The sequence below is a fragment of the Andrographis paniculata genome, unplaced genomic scaffold, assembly GCF_009805555.1.
Source record: "Andrographis paniculata isolate CXL003 unplaced genomic scaffold, ASM980555v1 Contig70END, whole genome shotgun sequence".
In the NCBI taxonomy this organism is placed as follows: Eukaryota; Viridiplantae; Streptophyta; class Magnoliopsida; order Lamiales; family Acanthaceae; genus Andrographis; species Andrographis paniculata.
The window spans coordinates 2,077,055-2,093,799 of record NW_026137607.1 but is presented as its reverse complement, the minus strand read 5'-3'; the positions used below and the strand labels follow the sequence as shown (position 1 = coordinate 2,093,799).

General features: G+C 36.3%; 1 protein-coding gene across 1 annotated transcript in view; it reads left to right on the top strand.

Moving 5' to 3' along the window:
• The window catches only part of LOC127264350 (ATP-dependent DNA helicase 2 subunit KU70), a 33,003-nt gene extending 16,520 nt beyond the window's left edge, over positions 1-16,483 (top strand). The window contains exons 10-20 of the mRNA XM_051293831.1: positions 507-640; positions 714-757; positions 899-975; positions 1,580-1,727; positions 12,775-12,836; positions 13,758-13,818; positions 13,933-14,025; positions 14,098-14,218; positions 15,124-15,226; positions 15,340-15,526; positions 16,218-16,483. Of these exons, the coding sequence (XP_051149788.1) occupies positions 507-640; positions 714-757; positions 899-975; positions 1,580-1,727; positions 12,775-12,836; positions 13,758-13,818; positions 13,933-14,025; positions 14,098-14,218; positions 15,124-15,226; positions 15,340-15,526; positions 16,218-16,331 (1,144 nt within the window). The 3' untranslated portion in view covers positions 16,332-16,483. The remainder of the gene's footprint in view (positions 1-506; positions 641-713; positions 758-898; positions 976-1,579; positions 1,728-12,774; positions 12,837-13,757; positions 13,819-13,932; positions 14,026-14,097; positions 14,219-15,123; positions 15,227-15,339; positions 15,527-16,217) is intronic.
• Positions 16,484-16,745: the final 262 nt, after the last annotated feature.

Here is a 16,745-nt window from a genome sequence, read left to right as displayed (position 1 = left end):
TCTCCTCCATCCACTCTCTCATCCTGGTCAACAGCTCCTAATATATTGCATCAAGCACCATAAAGTGGAATAAAACCATATGAGTAGAAGGCTGCAAAGAAATCTATAATATTTGGCCGGTAAGAATTACAGAAGGCTTTATAGAAACTTAGCTGAAGCCATCTTGGCTCAGTGCCTTGTTCCCTTTGCAAGCTGAAATAGTTAGAGATATTTCTTCTCCTATAAATATGCGGGAGAGAGACTTGGTGACATCCTTGAGATAAAATCAAAAACATTGATTCTGGAGTGAAGTAAGGGATGCCTGGGTCTGCAAACAGTCTAGAGAAATGAGTAGAAACTCCTGAGTTTATATCTTGGATGGATTTTAGATATAGACAATGACAATGACTTTTATGTTCTACTAGTCATACATAAACAGATGTATCAATTTCCAGGAATATTCGTAATGTGTTGGCTTTGATATGCATCATCGACTAATTATGTTCAAAAATATTTTCTTCTTTCAGACTTGAAGACATGAAAAACCAACTTAGAAAGCGCATGTTTAGAAAACGCAAAGTTAGAAGAATAAACTTCATCCTTGGCAATGGCATATCCATTGAGGTGGATTCCTATGCTTTAGTCCGCCCAACCAACCCAGGTCTGTTAAAGTGTGTGTATGTCTTCTATAGATTCCTTTCAGTTATGGATCTCTTACTGCTCTTTGGTTTCAGGAGCTATCACTTGGCTTGATTCGGTCACTAACCTTCCTGTTAAGGTATTGCAATGAACAAAATTTTTTGTTCTAAACTGGTGTATTGTAATTGAAACTTTGATTTTCAACATGAAAGAATTGCAAATATTGTATATTCTGATATTCAGTATCATAATATGAATTATTAGATTATCACTTTTGCAGTCAGAACGATCTTTCTTCTGTTCAGACACTGGTTCTTTGCTTCAGGAGTCTCCGCAGCTGTTTCAGACTTACAAGAAGTATGTGTTTTCCATTGAGACTACAATTACGTTTATTTTTTATTCTTCTTCTTTTATCTGTTGGCGACGATAAGAATCTATAGTGTATATATATATATATGTGATCATGTTTTTTGTATAAAAATATGCTATTAGATAGTCAAATTTGAGAAAGCTGCATTGTTTGTACTCTGTCATGCTTGAATTGTCTAGTGCAATATGTAGGGCTCTTTTCCATTGTCAAAGTCACATAGAACTCATGTTTGACTTCTACATTTCAGCCCTCTGTTTTGTATTTTTGCATTGAATATGTAGATCTCATTTTTTTTTTTTTGTTTTATTTTGATGATGCTTTCTAAGTCATTCTTTTGAGCTGTATGCCACTTTGTAAATTGTAAAGTCGTTAACTTGCTAAACAAAACTTCAATCTGCTATTATTTTCATTGTTCGAATATGATGTGCATGTTATATAAGAAATTAGTGTTTTGTAAGCATTTGTTCTCTTGCTATTGAGTGTACTTATGGTGACTTTTCTATTCTATTGCTTCAAACATGTGCTTTCTATTGACATGCATTTGACTCATTAGCTTTTACTGTCAATGACTGACATCACACTATTTTCCAGTCAAAATATCTTGTTCTCAGTTGATGAAATTTCCGAAATAAAGAGAACATCTGTTGGTCATCTTCGTCTGTTAGGGTTCAAGCCTTTGAGTTTGTTGAAGGATTATCACAACTTGAGGCCATCTACCTTTGTTTTCCCAAGTGACGAGGTTACTTTACTTACTTTGTTTATCATTATGCCTGTTAGTTTTGATGACCCTTTTTGCATCTTCTGCTCCCTTTCATAGAAGATTTTTTATTTACAGTTTTATTTATTTATTTATCATTATTATTTTTATTATTATTATTGTTATTATTTTGGTATTTGAAAATACAATTGTTATCTTTATTTGTTCTCTTGTTCTTTGATTTGATGTGTTTGGTCCGTGGTTCCACTAATGCATATTTGGGGAAATCACATGCACATACACCTTGACTTATCCTGTATCTGCATAATCCCTAAGGCCTAAACCTGTGGATTCTATTGACAAAGTGCATTAATTTTTTTTAGGGAAAATTGCAAAAAATATTCTTTACTTATACCCAATTATGATTTTTGTCTTTTACTTATCATTCTAGAAAAATATATTTTCCTCATGAATTTCTATCCGAGTCGTAGTGACTTGCACTTCACGGACACTTTAGCCAAAATATATCAGGTATATGTCTCGATTTTGCAAAAAATATCTTATATATATATTTTATATTATCGAATATTGTGCCACGTGTCATTCAATTGCAGCAACGCATGGATTTGGCAAGATGTGAAATTTAGGTGCGGTCAATGTACTGAAATATCAAAATTGTAACACTTGCAAGATGTATTTAGCTATGGTGACAATTAAAAGACAGATTAATAATTAGGCATATGTACGGAATATTTTTTGCAATTTTTCTATTTTTCTTATGATAGTTCCTTACACAATGTAATTTGAAGAAATTTCTTGCCTATCCTAGTAGTCTCAATCAATACTAGAATATCATGATATAAATGTACAAGCAGGGAAGGCAGGGGCAAGGAAAACATTGCAAAGATTAAGTTACAGGGTAAATTATTTAGTATGCCTTACACATAGTGTGAGGAGATACATGAAGTGAGACCCATAGTGTCAGAAGACTCAGAACCAAGAATAAGAGACAAAGTTGTCCGCTATGGTAAACTGGGTGTATTGTGTAGTGGTACAAAATGATGGTGGTAGGTTAGGATTACCTGAGTCACAAAATAGATGACCCATGTGGAAACTTTAGATCCAGAATATACTGCGCACTTAACTGTTTCAACCAATGCACTAGAACAAAGTTGTTGAAATATAAACTATCTTAAAATGATATAGTGTTATCTGTATGGACTTCAATGGTTTTCCATTTATTTTTGGAATGTATTTAGTGTTAACAGCATGATCCCCACCATGAGAGCCACTGCAAGAATTTCCACAAGAGAACTGTTACGAACAACAGATTGAGAAAGCTGAAACTCATTTTGAAAGAAATCAAGTAAAGGTCTCTGGTAGGGAAGGAGTAGTAGATTCTAACAAAACTTGAGAGAAAAAGTTTCATATTCAGGCCATAAGCCACTAAAGAAAGTGATTACAATAGCTAAGCTATTTGTATGGTGTTAAGAAGGGATCCGGGGCTCCAACTTAAAACCAATCGGTAATAAGTGGAGTTGCCCTTTACCCTTATAAATTTAAGGGAGCCTCAACATTTTTTTCAACGTAGGATATATTCAACACTCTCTCCTCGAGATTATATCATCCCGAAATCCTAACCCCGGATCAATATCTAATAAGGGTACCATGACTCTAATACTATGTTAAAGAATCCGGGGCTCGAACTTAAAACTAATTGGTAATAAATGGAGATGCCCTTCACCCCTATAAACTAAGGGAGTCCCAACATTTTTTCCAATGTGAGATATATTCAACATATGGTTTATTAGAAGACATGACATCAAAATTGTCATGGCCAGGTTCCGGGCGTGGCACCACCAAACTTCCAATCACCTATATTCAACATATGGTTTATTAGAAAATATGACATCAAAATTGTCATGGTCAGGTTCCGGGCGTGGCACCACCAAACTTCCAATCACCTTGTTGGTGGCAATTTGGCTATATACAACTTGCCTATTATGAATTTCTAATATTTACTATACAATATAAAATTCTAACATTAAATTACTAACTTTTACTAAGTTCCAAATAATCTATCGAAGTACTAAATACCAATGTCTCAAACATTACTATAAAACACCAAAGTACTAAGATGCCACTTTTAAAATTTCAAAACACCTTGAAGACATCATTAACGTCTAAAAACTCCAACTTCTCAAGTATCTCACTCATCATCATCCATGGTTCAATTGGTGGGAAATGCATTTTCTCATTATGTTCAATTGGTGGGAAATGCATTTTCTCATTATGTTCAATTGGTGGGAAATGCATTTTCTCATTATGTATATCATCATCTTTATCAATTCCCTCATCCTCATTGAAGAATATCGCTGTATTTTTTTTATTATTTTCGTCAAAAGGAAGAATAATTTTACAATATACAAAACCCTAATATATTAAAACTATTCAAAATACCTAAACTGCCTTCATACTATTATAAATACAAAAATACCCCTATACATAATATATCTAACACTCCCTCTCAAACTGGAGAATACAAATCGTATGATCCAAGTTTGTCACATAAAAATTTAATTCGAGGCCTCTAAAAGATGTGGTAAGAATGTTTGCAAGTTGCTCATTCGAAGCAACATGGTGAGTGGCGACGCATTCAGAAAATACCTTCTCCCAAATAAAATGACAATCAATCTCTATATGTTTAGTCCTCTCATGAAACACATGAGAAACACCGGATTAGACGCAATATGCAAGGCAGCTTGATTATCACAAATGAGTTTCATTTCTGAAACTTCCACTATCTTGAGCTCATGAAGAAGTTCTTTTACCCAAATAAGTTCACATGTCGCTAATGCCATGGCTCGATATTCTGCCTCTGCACTTGAGCGAGCAACAATATTCTGTTTCTTACTTTTCCATGAGATAAGGCTACCTTCCACAAATATGCAATATCCCGAAGTAGAGCGTCTATCAACTGGGGATCCTGCCCAATCAGCATCTGAGTAGCCAATTACTTCAGTGTGACCTAGATTGTTGTACAATAATCCTCTACCAGGAGACCCTTTGATGTACTTCAAGACTCGAATGGCAGCATCTAAGTGACTATCGTATGGAGACTGAAGAAATTGACTCACAACACTTACAGCAAAAGAGATATCAGGTCGAGTAAGTGTGAGATAGTTAACCTTACAAACCATTCTACGATATCTTTCTGCGTCAGCTTATGGCTCCCACTGTCCCGGAAGAAGCTTCAAATTTGGATTCATGGGAGAGTCTACTGGCTTGCAGTCAGACAAACCAGTTTCTTCAAGAATATCCAATGCGTACTTCCGTTGTGAAAGAACAATACCATCACGTGATTGAGCAATCTCAATACCAAGAAAGTAACTTCAATGGTCCCATATCCTTAGTTTGAAAATGCTTAAAAAGATGTTGCTTTAACTGAGTGATAACAATATCCTTTCCGGTGATAACAATATCATGAACGTACACAAGAAGGTATAAACACTTATCACTTGATGTGTGCTTATAAAAGACAGAATGGTCTAATGCGTCTCGGATCATGCCAAACTCCTGTATAACACTGCTAAATCGACCAAACCAAGCACGCGGAGATTGTTTCAATCCATAAAGCGAACGGCATAGTTTGCAAACAAAAGCAGACTCCCCCTGAGCAATAAATCCAGGTGGTTGCTCCATATAAATTTCCTCCTGAAGTTCGCCATGTAGAAATGCATTCTTAATATCAAGCTGATGAAGAGGCCATAAATGCATAGCAGCAAAAGCAATAAAAAAACGGATCGAAGACATTTTGGCAACAGGTGAGAAGGTTTCACTATAATCCTGACGAAAGACCTGTGTGAAGCCCGTAGCCACCAAACGGGCCTTGAGACGACCAACTTGACCATCTGCATCAACCTTAACTGCAAAAACCCAACGACAAGCCACAAGAGACTTACCTAAAGGCAAAGGTACCAAGTCCCAAGTACCATTAGCATGCAAAACAGCCATTTCATCTACCATTGCTTGTCGCCAACCTGGGTGAGAAAGAGCTTCACGAAGGGATTTAGGAAGGGAGATGGAAAATAAGTTTGACACTAAGGAAAACACACTTCAGCGCACGTGGAGCTAACTTATCCCGACCCAATGAGTGATCATGCACAAATGCTGTACACCCAAAGACACGAGGGGTAAATGATATAAAGGATCTTGAGGGAACAATATCTTGTAGGGAATTTCATTCTGGGGAACCGAGGACGGCATGCGGTTGATAACATAGCAGGCAGTAAGAGCAATATCAGCCCAAAACCGGAAAGGAACATGATGATGCACAAGCAAAGTACGAGCAGTCTCAATTAGGTGGTGATTTTTGCGTTCAGCCAACCCATTTTGCCAAGGAGTATAGGTACAAGAGGACTGATGTAAAATACCATGAGATGACATAAACTGAGTCATAGGAGTAGAGAAGTAGTCAGTAGCATTATCCGTCCGAAGTATTTTACGGGAAACACCAAACTAATTTTGAATTTCAGCATAAAATGTTTCAAAGATAGAAAATAGTTCGGAATGAGCTTTCATCAAATAAAGCCAAGTACAACTTGAGAAATTATCAATAAAGGTAACAAAGTACTGAAACCCAAATACAAAAGTAGTTCGACACGGATCCCGTATATCAGAGTGGACTAAAGCAAAAGACATATCAACCCTATTATTAACCTGCTGGGGAAACGAAACGCGAGTTAGTTTTCCTAGCTGACACGAGTCACAGCACAATGAAGATAAACTAGAAAGACTTGGAACAAGCCGACGCAACTTAGAGAGACTCGGATGACCTAGCCGTTGGTGTACAAGTTGAGGAGAACTGGCAGTGGAACATGCAATTGGGAGTGAAGGTGGTGGAGGGTGGTCAAGATGGTATAGTCTATGGAGCTCAAGTCCTTTGCCAATCGTCCTCCCCGTTCTGCGGTCCTGAATAGAGAATGAATCAGAGTCAAATGTTATTGAGCAGTGCAATGTTTTGGTTAATTGACTAACAGAAACAAGATTAAATGGACAATGAGAAACAAAAAGAACGGAGGATAAAGGAACACATACAATGGTTGAGCATCATCGACAGCCTTAACAGAAACTCGTGACCCATCAGCTAAAGTAACATTAGATAATGAGGTAAATTTATGAAATTCGGAAAACAATTTTGGATTACCAGATAGGTGATGAGAATCGCCAGAATCAAGGACCCATGGTCAAAGAGAGGTACCAGTGTGAGCGACAGAGGCAACGGGTGAATGAGATGACTGTTTTGATGCTTGGTATGCAATATACTCCTCATAGTCTGAACCAGTCAAAGTGACAGAATTACCCGATAACCGAGGAGATTCAACCTGCGCAACAATAGCCCGAGGTGGCCGGCCATGCAATTTAAAACATTTATCACGAGTATGGCCCCACCTGTTGCAATAAGTGCAGCGTGGACGAGAGGTCCCACGAGAGCTCCCATGAGGACTAGGATCACCTCGCATATGTGAAGAAGGTGAAGCTAGTAGAGCAGACTTGTCTCCAGAATCAATAATCGGATATGCCATAGAGGAGACACGTAATAAGCGATAATAAACATCATCAAGAGTCGGAACTGTTGAGCTGGAAAGGAGTTGATCACGAACCGAACTCAAATCTGGACTAGGACCAATTAGTGCACACACCGTATAGAATGTATCACGCTGAGCAAGCTCCTCCGCAGCCGTTTTCCTTCGAGGTAAAACTGAATTGAGTTCAACTTTGATGGATGAAAGTTTACTGAGATACTCTGGAATTGTCAATCCAGGTTGACGAAGATTGACCAAATTAAATACTTACGCTGTAGAGACGCTGAATATCATTGGTATACAGTGTCTTCGCATGTCTCCAAAGATCATAACAGTTTGTAAAATTGGACAACTTTAGACCAAGAGCCATAGTTAAAACCCCCAACCAATCGTTCTGTAGCAATAGCTGGGGTTGGAGAAAGAACACCCGTAAAAGAGCCAGACATGGTTGGGCAATATTTGAATTGAAGAAATATCTAAGCCACAACTTAATAACAATCCAACCTAGGAGGAGAAATCATAACAGCCTTGACAGACAACAGACCGAAGGAAAGAAGAGAGGATAGCGCAGCGGGCGGCGCGGCGGGGTAGGGTGGATGACGGGATTACGGTGGCTCTGATACCATAAAGAATATCGCTGTATTTTTTTATTATTTTCGTCAAAAGGAAGAATAATTTTACAATATACAAAACCCTAATATATTAAAACTATACAAAATACCTAAACTGCTCTCGTACTATTATAAATACAAAAATACCCCTACACATAATATATCTAACACTCATCTACCAGTATCGGTTAAAAGGACTTAATGTAGAACAAAATATAAAACTAATTTACTTATAAACTTAAATGTGCTCCAATTGCATTCACAACCGGAAGAAAAACAACAAAGACTAATAGTGCCTACGATACATGATTGAAGCTCTTCGTTATTAGGGTCATATGCATCCTACCAATCAACCATACATATCAAGAAATAATTGATATAGCATTCAAAATTAAAATTTCATAGAAAATGGAAAATAAAAAAATAAAAAAAATACAAGTTTAAAAAACTTTTGAGAACTTTTGCTTAGTGCTTGCCAAAGCTTTCTCACATTTGATCATAATCATCTACTTGTCCATTGAACTTGTTCATCAATTCTTATCTTTGACTATCTTTTAATAAATATCATTAAACATGTCATTGCTCACGAGCACATACAAGATCAATTCTCTTCAAATGTGAGATGATTTTTTTTTTTATTTTTTTTTATATATATATATTCTAACTCACACAATATTTCATAAGTAAACCCCACACTATATACAAACAAATATCTAAAAAGGGCCTATATACAATATAGATTCAATATAGATTCTGCAAATATAGATTCTGCCTGATCAAACATCCGAGTTATCAATTACTTTAGTGTTACCTTGATTAGTATGCAATAATCCTTTACCAGGATACCCTTTGATGCACCTTAGAATCCGAATTACAACACCCAAGTGAGCATCGCATGGAAACTGGATGAATTAACTGACAACAAACGAGATATTAGGCTGAGTAAGTGTGTGATAAATTAGCTTACCAACCAACCTACAATATCTACCAACATTAACTAATGGCTCCCTTGTCTTGGAAGAACCTTGGAATTTAGATCCATAAGAGATTCTATTGGCTTGCAGGTAGACAAACCAATTTGTTTACAATTTTGAGGAGCAATACCAATTGAGCACTCAATATTAAGGAAATTCTTTAATGGCCCCATGACTTTAGTTTGAAAATGCTAAAATAAATGTTTTAACTGGGTGACCATTTCTTGATCATTCCTAGTAAGAACAAATAATAAAGTATAAACACTTACCACTTGACATGTCTTTATAAAAAGTAGAATGGTTTTATGCACTTCGAACGGTGCCAAATTCCTGTATAAACACTTACACTGGAGCAAAGATTCACTAAATTGAAGACCACATTGTATAGACGTTGAATATTATTGGTGTATAGAGTCTTGGCATACTTCCCGAGTTCAATAGCAATTGTTAAAATTGATGAATAAAGGATGCAAGATTGGATCAATTGACTACCAAAGTAAACTATATAGTAAGGCATAGTCTTAAGCCAAGAAACTTTGTTTTTCTGCAACCTAATTGAAAGGAGTGACAAGATGATCTGCCAAACCCTGACCCACACACCACATTTGAAAAGCCTTGGCCCATGGACCATAATTAGATCCTCCAATCAATTGTTCAGTAGTGATTGTAGGAGTTGAAAAAGTCCCAATAAAGAAATTAGACATTTGGAATGAAAAAAGCCAATCAATCACAAACTAGTACAAAAAACTAGGAGGGCTCCTGGAGAGAGAAATAGAGGTATCCTGATGGCAGGGATGATCTTAAAGTCTTGGAGAAACTTTTTTCGCTGCTAGAGGATGGCGTTGACATGGAAGATGCATTAGACGTCGGAGAGGAGGCGTTAGAAATCTAGTGGGCCGCCAGAGAGGATAACGATGATGAAGAGATATAGCTTTGACCTTTTTGAGGGATGATGATCTAGTGGCGGGATGAAAGTTGCCATCGTTAAACAATGGCAGAATGATGGAGTTCAAATGGGGGTTGGGTGATGGGGTTCAAACAAAGGGATGATAGGGTCAATGTTGTGCATAGATGGGCTTAGGGTTGATGTGTCATTTATTGAAATAAAGGCCTATGGAAGCTTATAAACAATACGGATGCACTAAGACAAGAAGCTTGGAATTTGGATATATGTGCAAATCTATTGGCTTTCATTCAGACAAACCAATTTCTTCAAAAATATCAAACGGGTACTTCCGTTGTAGTCTAGATGGTTAGGATACTCGGCTCTCACCTAAGAGACCCGGTTTTGTGTCCCGGAAACGGGACCATGTTGGACATATTATGTAATAGTTAGCCTAATATAAATTAGCCTAATTTTATAGGTCTTTTTTGGTTGTTAGTATATAATTTGTATCCTAAGGTTCACGGATGAAATGAAGTTTCACTGCTTCAAGCTTTCATGGTATTAGAGCCATTTTAGGCTCGGTTGCTTACTCTCGCTACTATCTCATCCGAGTCGCCAGCAGTTTCTCACTAGCGCACCGGCATATTATGCTCCTCATTGGTCATCTCACACCGCAAACTAAGTTTTAACAACTGTCTCACCATTGTTGCTTCTCATTGATATCGTGTTATCATGTTGTCTGGTTGCCCTCACCAGTTGCCCTTACTGCCCTATCATAGTGCCCAGATCACTTGTGTTTCTTGTTGTTGCCACTTATGTCTGGAAACCCGTCACTAATTTGTTGTTGCGTTAATTTTTTATTGATAGGGCTTTCTTTACTCCCAATGTCTAGTTCATTCACAGGGACCCTTTCTCCGTAACTCCTGCAATTGCAATTGAACAATGTTGGGGGATCTAATGTTAAGGCTTCACAGACCTATCTTGTAACTTCTTTTGAATAGGTTGTTGAGTCCGACAAAGTTGCTTGGTTTAAGGCTGATGCATTGCTATGTAGTTTGTTTTGACAGACAATTGATCCAACTCTGCGTCCTTTTTTCACCAGTTTTACCAACTGCTATGAATTTTGAAACCATGTCAAAACTCTATAAATCAATAGTATTCAACGTTTGTATCAACAATTCCTAAATATCTAGGCAAACTTTCATCAATAAAAATTTAGCTCAATTCTGTTTTTCCTTTTGGGAAAATAGCTGATGAAGAGCTTGTTCAACGATATTATACATCCTTTATAGTGTTCGCACTTATTGACCTTAGTTTTGATTTGAGCTTGGTTTCAGAACAATTTCTTTCTAGCTCGGTTATTTAAACCTTAGATGATGTCTATTCTTGATTGTTACGTGTCTCATCGGTCAATCATCTAACTATTGAATCTGGAAACAAGTTTGTTCTACTATCTTTGGCTTCTTCATTTGTGTGTGACGTGGGAGCCCTTGGAATCAAAATGCACTTCATCCGCATTGCACTTATTGCAATAAGTGATGCCATACTATGAAAATGTCTTAACTTACATGACCGGTCACTTGGGCTAATGTTTCACAAGCTGAATCTCTTCCATTGTCAAGCTACTGTATAGTTAATAACTGGTTTTGATTTTGAAGAATACATGGCATACCAAGTTTAGTAAGAGTCATCTCCTTCACCGGCTGCCTTTCTCGCTCACTCTGGTACCTCTCGTAGATCATGGATCCTTGATGCATATGCCACTAGTTGTATTATGGATGATGACGAGTGTGATATTTGGGAAGTTTACTGTTTTTTAGAAGTTAATGTTCTCTTCATGATGTTTGTGAGTGACATCTTAGAACTTTGTTCTTTTGATGATGATGCTTGGTATTTTGGTATGTTTGTGCTTCAATATTTTATTAGAAATTTAGTAAATTTTACTAATTCAAGTTTATAATTTTATTTTATATAATAAATATTAGAAATTTATTATAGGTAGGTGACAGGTCACCGTATTGCCAACTTGTCGCTTTGGCAGAAACCGTGTCGCCTAGGCAATATATCGGTCCAGTGGCGCGTTGCCTGAAACCTCACCGTGGCAATATTGAGTGTGTAAATTCTGAGCGAAGATCAGGCATTTGAAATCTATGATCATAGTGCATCATTGCAGCAGTTTTAGTTGTGCTGGTGTGGATAAGTGTGATGCATTGTCTTAACCTTTGAATATTGTGGAGATGAACATTATACACATATTGCGCATTAAGATTATTACAAGCAGTATTTAGAGTTTTGTGACTTTTGTCAACTTAATCATCCAAAATCTCTACTTTATCACCTTACATACATCAAATCTATAGTAATGATCATTTGCTTCTAATCAACATAATTACACTAATGAATCACAAACTCTACCTATAGTGCCTTGCAATGAATTGAAATTTACTCCAGATAAGCATTGTAATCTATTCTAGAAACTAATAAGACTGCAATGAGTTCGGTAGGCATCACACCTGGAAGCTGGAATGTCTTCCTCCCTTTATAGTGTTAATTCGAATTGGAGAATTGGAAGCAGAGTTAAATTCTTAAAAATAATGTAGAATGTTATTTGTAATAAATTTGTAGAAACCTACTGAACATAAAAATAAATCTCAACAGAACCTATACGAAAATAGCAACATGTTGACAAGTGTTCACTAACTAATCGAGAATGTACTTCACTTAAGGGAGAGATATGCTTTGGTGATCATCCAAGCTTGGAGCTTAGGTCAAAATCTGGTTGATGATAAGTTTTCCTTTATAAGCCAATATGATCTTGTAATCTATATAGTGCAAGTTAATATTGTCAGGGAAGAAAGGAGTAATTGCAGTAACTTGTACCCAGAATGTGATGAGAAGTCTATCTTTCCTGTCAATTTGTTTTACCTCAATTTATTTTTAAATCTCTCAATTCATTTGATATTGATAATAGCTCTTTTTTAAGGTTTTTTTGGGTGTTAAAAATTTCCCTCTATTTACACGTTCTTTGGTCAGGAAATGATTGGAAGTACCTCGATTTTCATTGCTCTCCTCAGATCAATGTTACGGCTGAAGCGGTGAGTAAAACCAACCACATATGTATTGGGAATAAATATTTTGTTACTTCAGTCATGGATGAAGTGGACGTCATGTTTTGAAATAATTCACTTCCTAGAATTAGATAAAGAAACCAGTACTAAGATATAATACTCTAGAATCTTATTGCATATCATATGACATGCTAATTACAGTGTGCTTTTCTGAGTTTTGTCTAGCATGCCTAGGTACTGCCATTTCGCATGTTATAGTGTGTTTAAAAATCCTCCTTGTCATTTTCCCTACATGATTGTTGTGCAAAGAGAAAGGAAATGAAGAAGAGAACTGTTATTACATAGTTTATATTTTCAATACATCACACAGCCATTTAAAGACAATCGGCTTAGAAATTAAAGGAGGATGGGAAACAAAAGAGGCGATGAAGATGAAACGGAAGAGTCAAAGACAACCTTAACACCTACTAAATCAAAAACCTAACTCCAATAAATATTTCTAATTAATATCTAATATCCCCCCTCATGTTAAAGCATACATATCATAAGCTAAGCTTCTTAAAAATGTATTACACGTGCGAGTCTCCAAAGCTTTTGTAAATAAATCAACAAGTTGGGTTTTGGACTGGAAATAAGGCACTTGAATAAGGTATACTAAATAAGGCTTTTGTAAATTGTGCTTTCTAATTTTGGAGACTACATCTTATTGTACATCCCTATGTCATGGTTAACACAAAAAAATGATTATTTGGCAATTTCTGACTTAAATAAACTAGTATGCATGAGTGTGTTTGATTTTGCAAAAGGATTCATATGTGAGGAAGAATTGAAAGTATAGAAAGTTGACCAGAAAGTTGACCGGAAAGGATTTGAGTGGTGTTGGATGTTGGCCCCCCTTAAGAATTTGCATTTTGGTTTTGCTTCTTATTTCATCATTTTATGTTGCAGCTTTGCTGTTGCATTCAATGGAAGCTCCAGCAATCCTCACTTGGTGGCTTTAGTTGCTCAAGTAAGATGTTATTGATAGTAATCAACTTGCGCGTTTGGGCTGCTAATACAATACTTTCAAACCAATAAAAAAAAAAATCTGCAATGCGTTGCTGAGGAACTCTTTCTGTTACAGGATGAGATAGTTAGCGCCAGTGGTCAGGTTGAACCGGCTGGAATGCATATGATATATCTTCCATATTCTGATGATATCAGACCCATTGAAGAGGTAGTTTTCTGTTTCCTTCTGCTAGTTTTTGTTTAAAGATCTTAGATTTAAATAGATATTGTGGGTCTGCAGCTTCACACAGATAAAAATCCTGTGGCACCTCGGGCAACTGATGACCAAATAAAGAGTGCCTCTTCATTCGTGAAGCGTGTTGAGCTAAAAGAATTTTCAGTGGGCCAATTCTCAAACCCTGGTAAGGTCGATATCAGGTGTTTTTACCCATGAACATGCTTTTCAAGCATATGATATTAGCAATAAATGGAGAAATGGCTTTTGTAACCGCACAATAATGTCAATTATGATGGCGATCAGAGTTACTAATTTTTTAAATAAACCAGATTATTTTTCCCCACACTAAACTGTTTTGAGAGATACACCAATGTGTCAAAAAGGCATATTGAATCAGGAGATAAGAATATGACAATTAACACTACACGTGTGGATTTGTGGAAAGCATTTCTTCTAGTTGTCTGGTTTCTTCCTGATCGCGGGAAGAGTAATTTTGACCAAAATTTAATATCAAATGGAAATTATAAATACTACATAAGTATTTTATGAACTAGTCAATGCCTGCCTTGAGAATGTTTTAGCACTTAGTAAGATTTTAATTTGAGTGTATTTTATTCAATTTTTTGATATTGTTATGACTTAGAAGAAGGCTAATAACACATTATAACAATATCTTACAATACCAGGGTTGTATGTTATAAGATTATGTGTGTACGCGGAATAAGAAGATATAACTGCATGGGCTGTTTACAAAGCAATACCTACATTTTTGGTATCAAATGCATGATTAAATTACTCTGTTTCTTGATCTTCTATACCTTAATGCCTGGAGGTTTGTTAATCCAAAGATACGCGACTTAGCTAAGTTCAAAGATTTGAAAATAGAAGTGCTTCCTTCCCCTCACATTAAGTAATCTATCGAAGGGATTGTGCTCCAGGTATTATCAGTGCAGTTTAGTTTCCTGAGGAACATAGTATAATTGATGAAAGAATCTGAACCGTGTGGGAGTTGGTGCCCCTATGTGCACGCAACAGAAATTGAAGGTTTCACCAACTGTTTTTCATATGCTTATGACATCATGATCACAGGCTTGCAGAGACATTATGCAGTACTACAAGCTCTGGCTTTGGATGAAGATGAAATGCCGGATGTCAAGGATGATACTCTTCCTGATGAAGAAGGCTTTGCCAGGTACTGTGGAATTAATACTTTGATAGGTGCATGCTCAGTGTCTTTCTTCATGTTGATTGTTTTGCGGTCCATTGTCGGCCATTTGATATCAATTTTTGTTACATTTTTGGTAGACCGAAGATAGTTACAGCATTAGAAGAGTTTAAGCTTTCTGTTTATGGAGAAAACTACAATGAGGAGAATGATACGATGGACACCGGAAAAACAAGTGAAGCTTCCAGAAAAAGGAAATTGATTGCTGATCATGCTTCCAAGGAATATGCTAATTACAACTGGTCTGATCTTGCAGACAGTGGACAGGTAATGCTATAACCTTTGCTAGTATGTCCATAGTTTGCTCTGTGCATGAAAATTTATAAATTGGAATCCGGCATTGAGTCAAAATGCTGATTAAAAATGGGTTCCTCTGAGCCAACTTGTGTTTGGGTTTTTAAATCAGCACAATAACCCGAAAGTAGTTCTAAATTGTTGGAACAAACTCAACGAACTTGTCATTATGAAGGTAAAATTGCTCATTTAACTCCCCTGTGATTTCGAAATTCAGCGTAAAATCTCATATACTTTAAAAATTGCATAGCACCCCCTAATAGAACTTTGAATGAAACTCCACCACAATGAAACCTTCCTTATGAGATGAAAAAATGATTTCCTATCAATATATTTTGCATAACGAAGGGTTTCATGCAATATTTTTTAAAGTGTAAGAGGTCACTATACAATTTTTTAAAGTAAAGTGAGGATTTACCTGAGTTTCAAAACCGCATAGGGGTTTCATGCAATATTTTTTTAAAGTAAAAGTGGAGATGCCATCTAATTTTTAAAATGAAGGGAGATTTACGCTGAGTTCGAAGTCGCAAGGGATTTATATGCAATTTTGCCAATTATGAATTAGAAACATTCATGTTCAAATGGATTCTTCACTGTACTAAAGGGTTGCATTTTCTTTTCTTGGGTTGACATTAGTAAGTGTGTTTGATTGGTAATGTTGCAGTTGAAGGATCTGACGGTGGCAGAGCTGAAGTACTATTTGAATGTTGAGAAGCTGCCAGTTACCGGGAAAAAGGAAGCTCTCGTCACCCGGATCTTAACCCACATGGGCAAATGATGTATTTATCTATTTATTTAGGCATACGTCTTGCTTCTGTATTTGTATTTATGGAGTACAATATACATACAATACGTCTCCCCATCCCCATCCGCTTTGCATATTTTCTTTCGGGTTTCTCACACTAACTAATACCTAATCCTGCTTACATATTTTGCCTAGTGTACATATTTTGGGATTTCCAATGCCATTTCACGAAAAGATGCTTTTGGAATTTTTATAGGCTAGAAATTGCAAAAAGTATTTTATAGGTATATCTATTATTATTTTTGTTCTATATTTATTTAATTGGTAAAATATATTTCATATGTTTACAAAATTCGCTATTTATATTATTTGTCCGCACGTGACATTCACACCACGCGCAGCCAAATGATAGAAATAACGATTTTTGCAAATATGTGATATATTTTG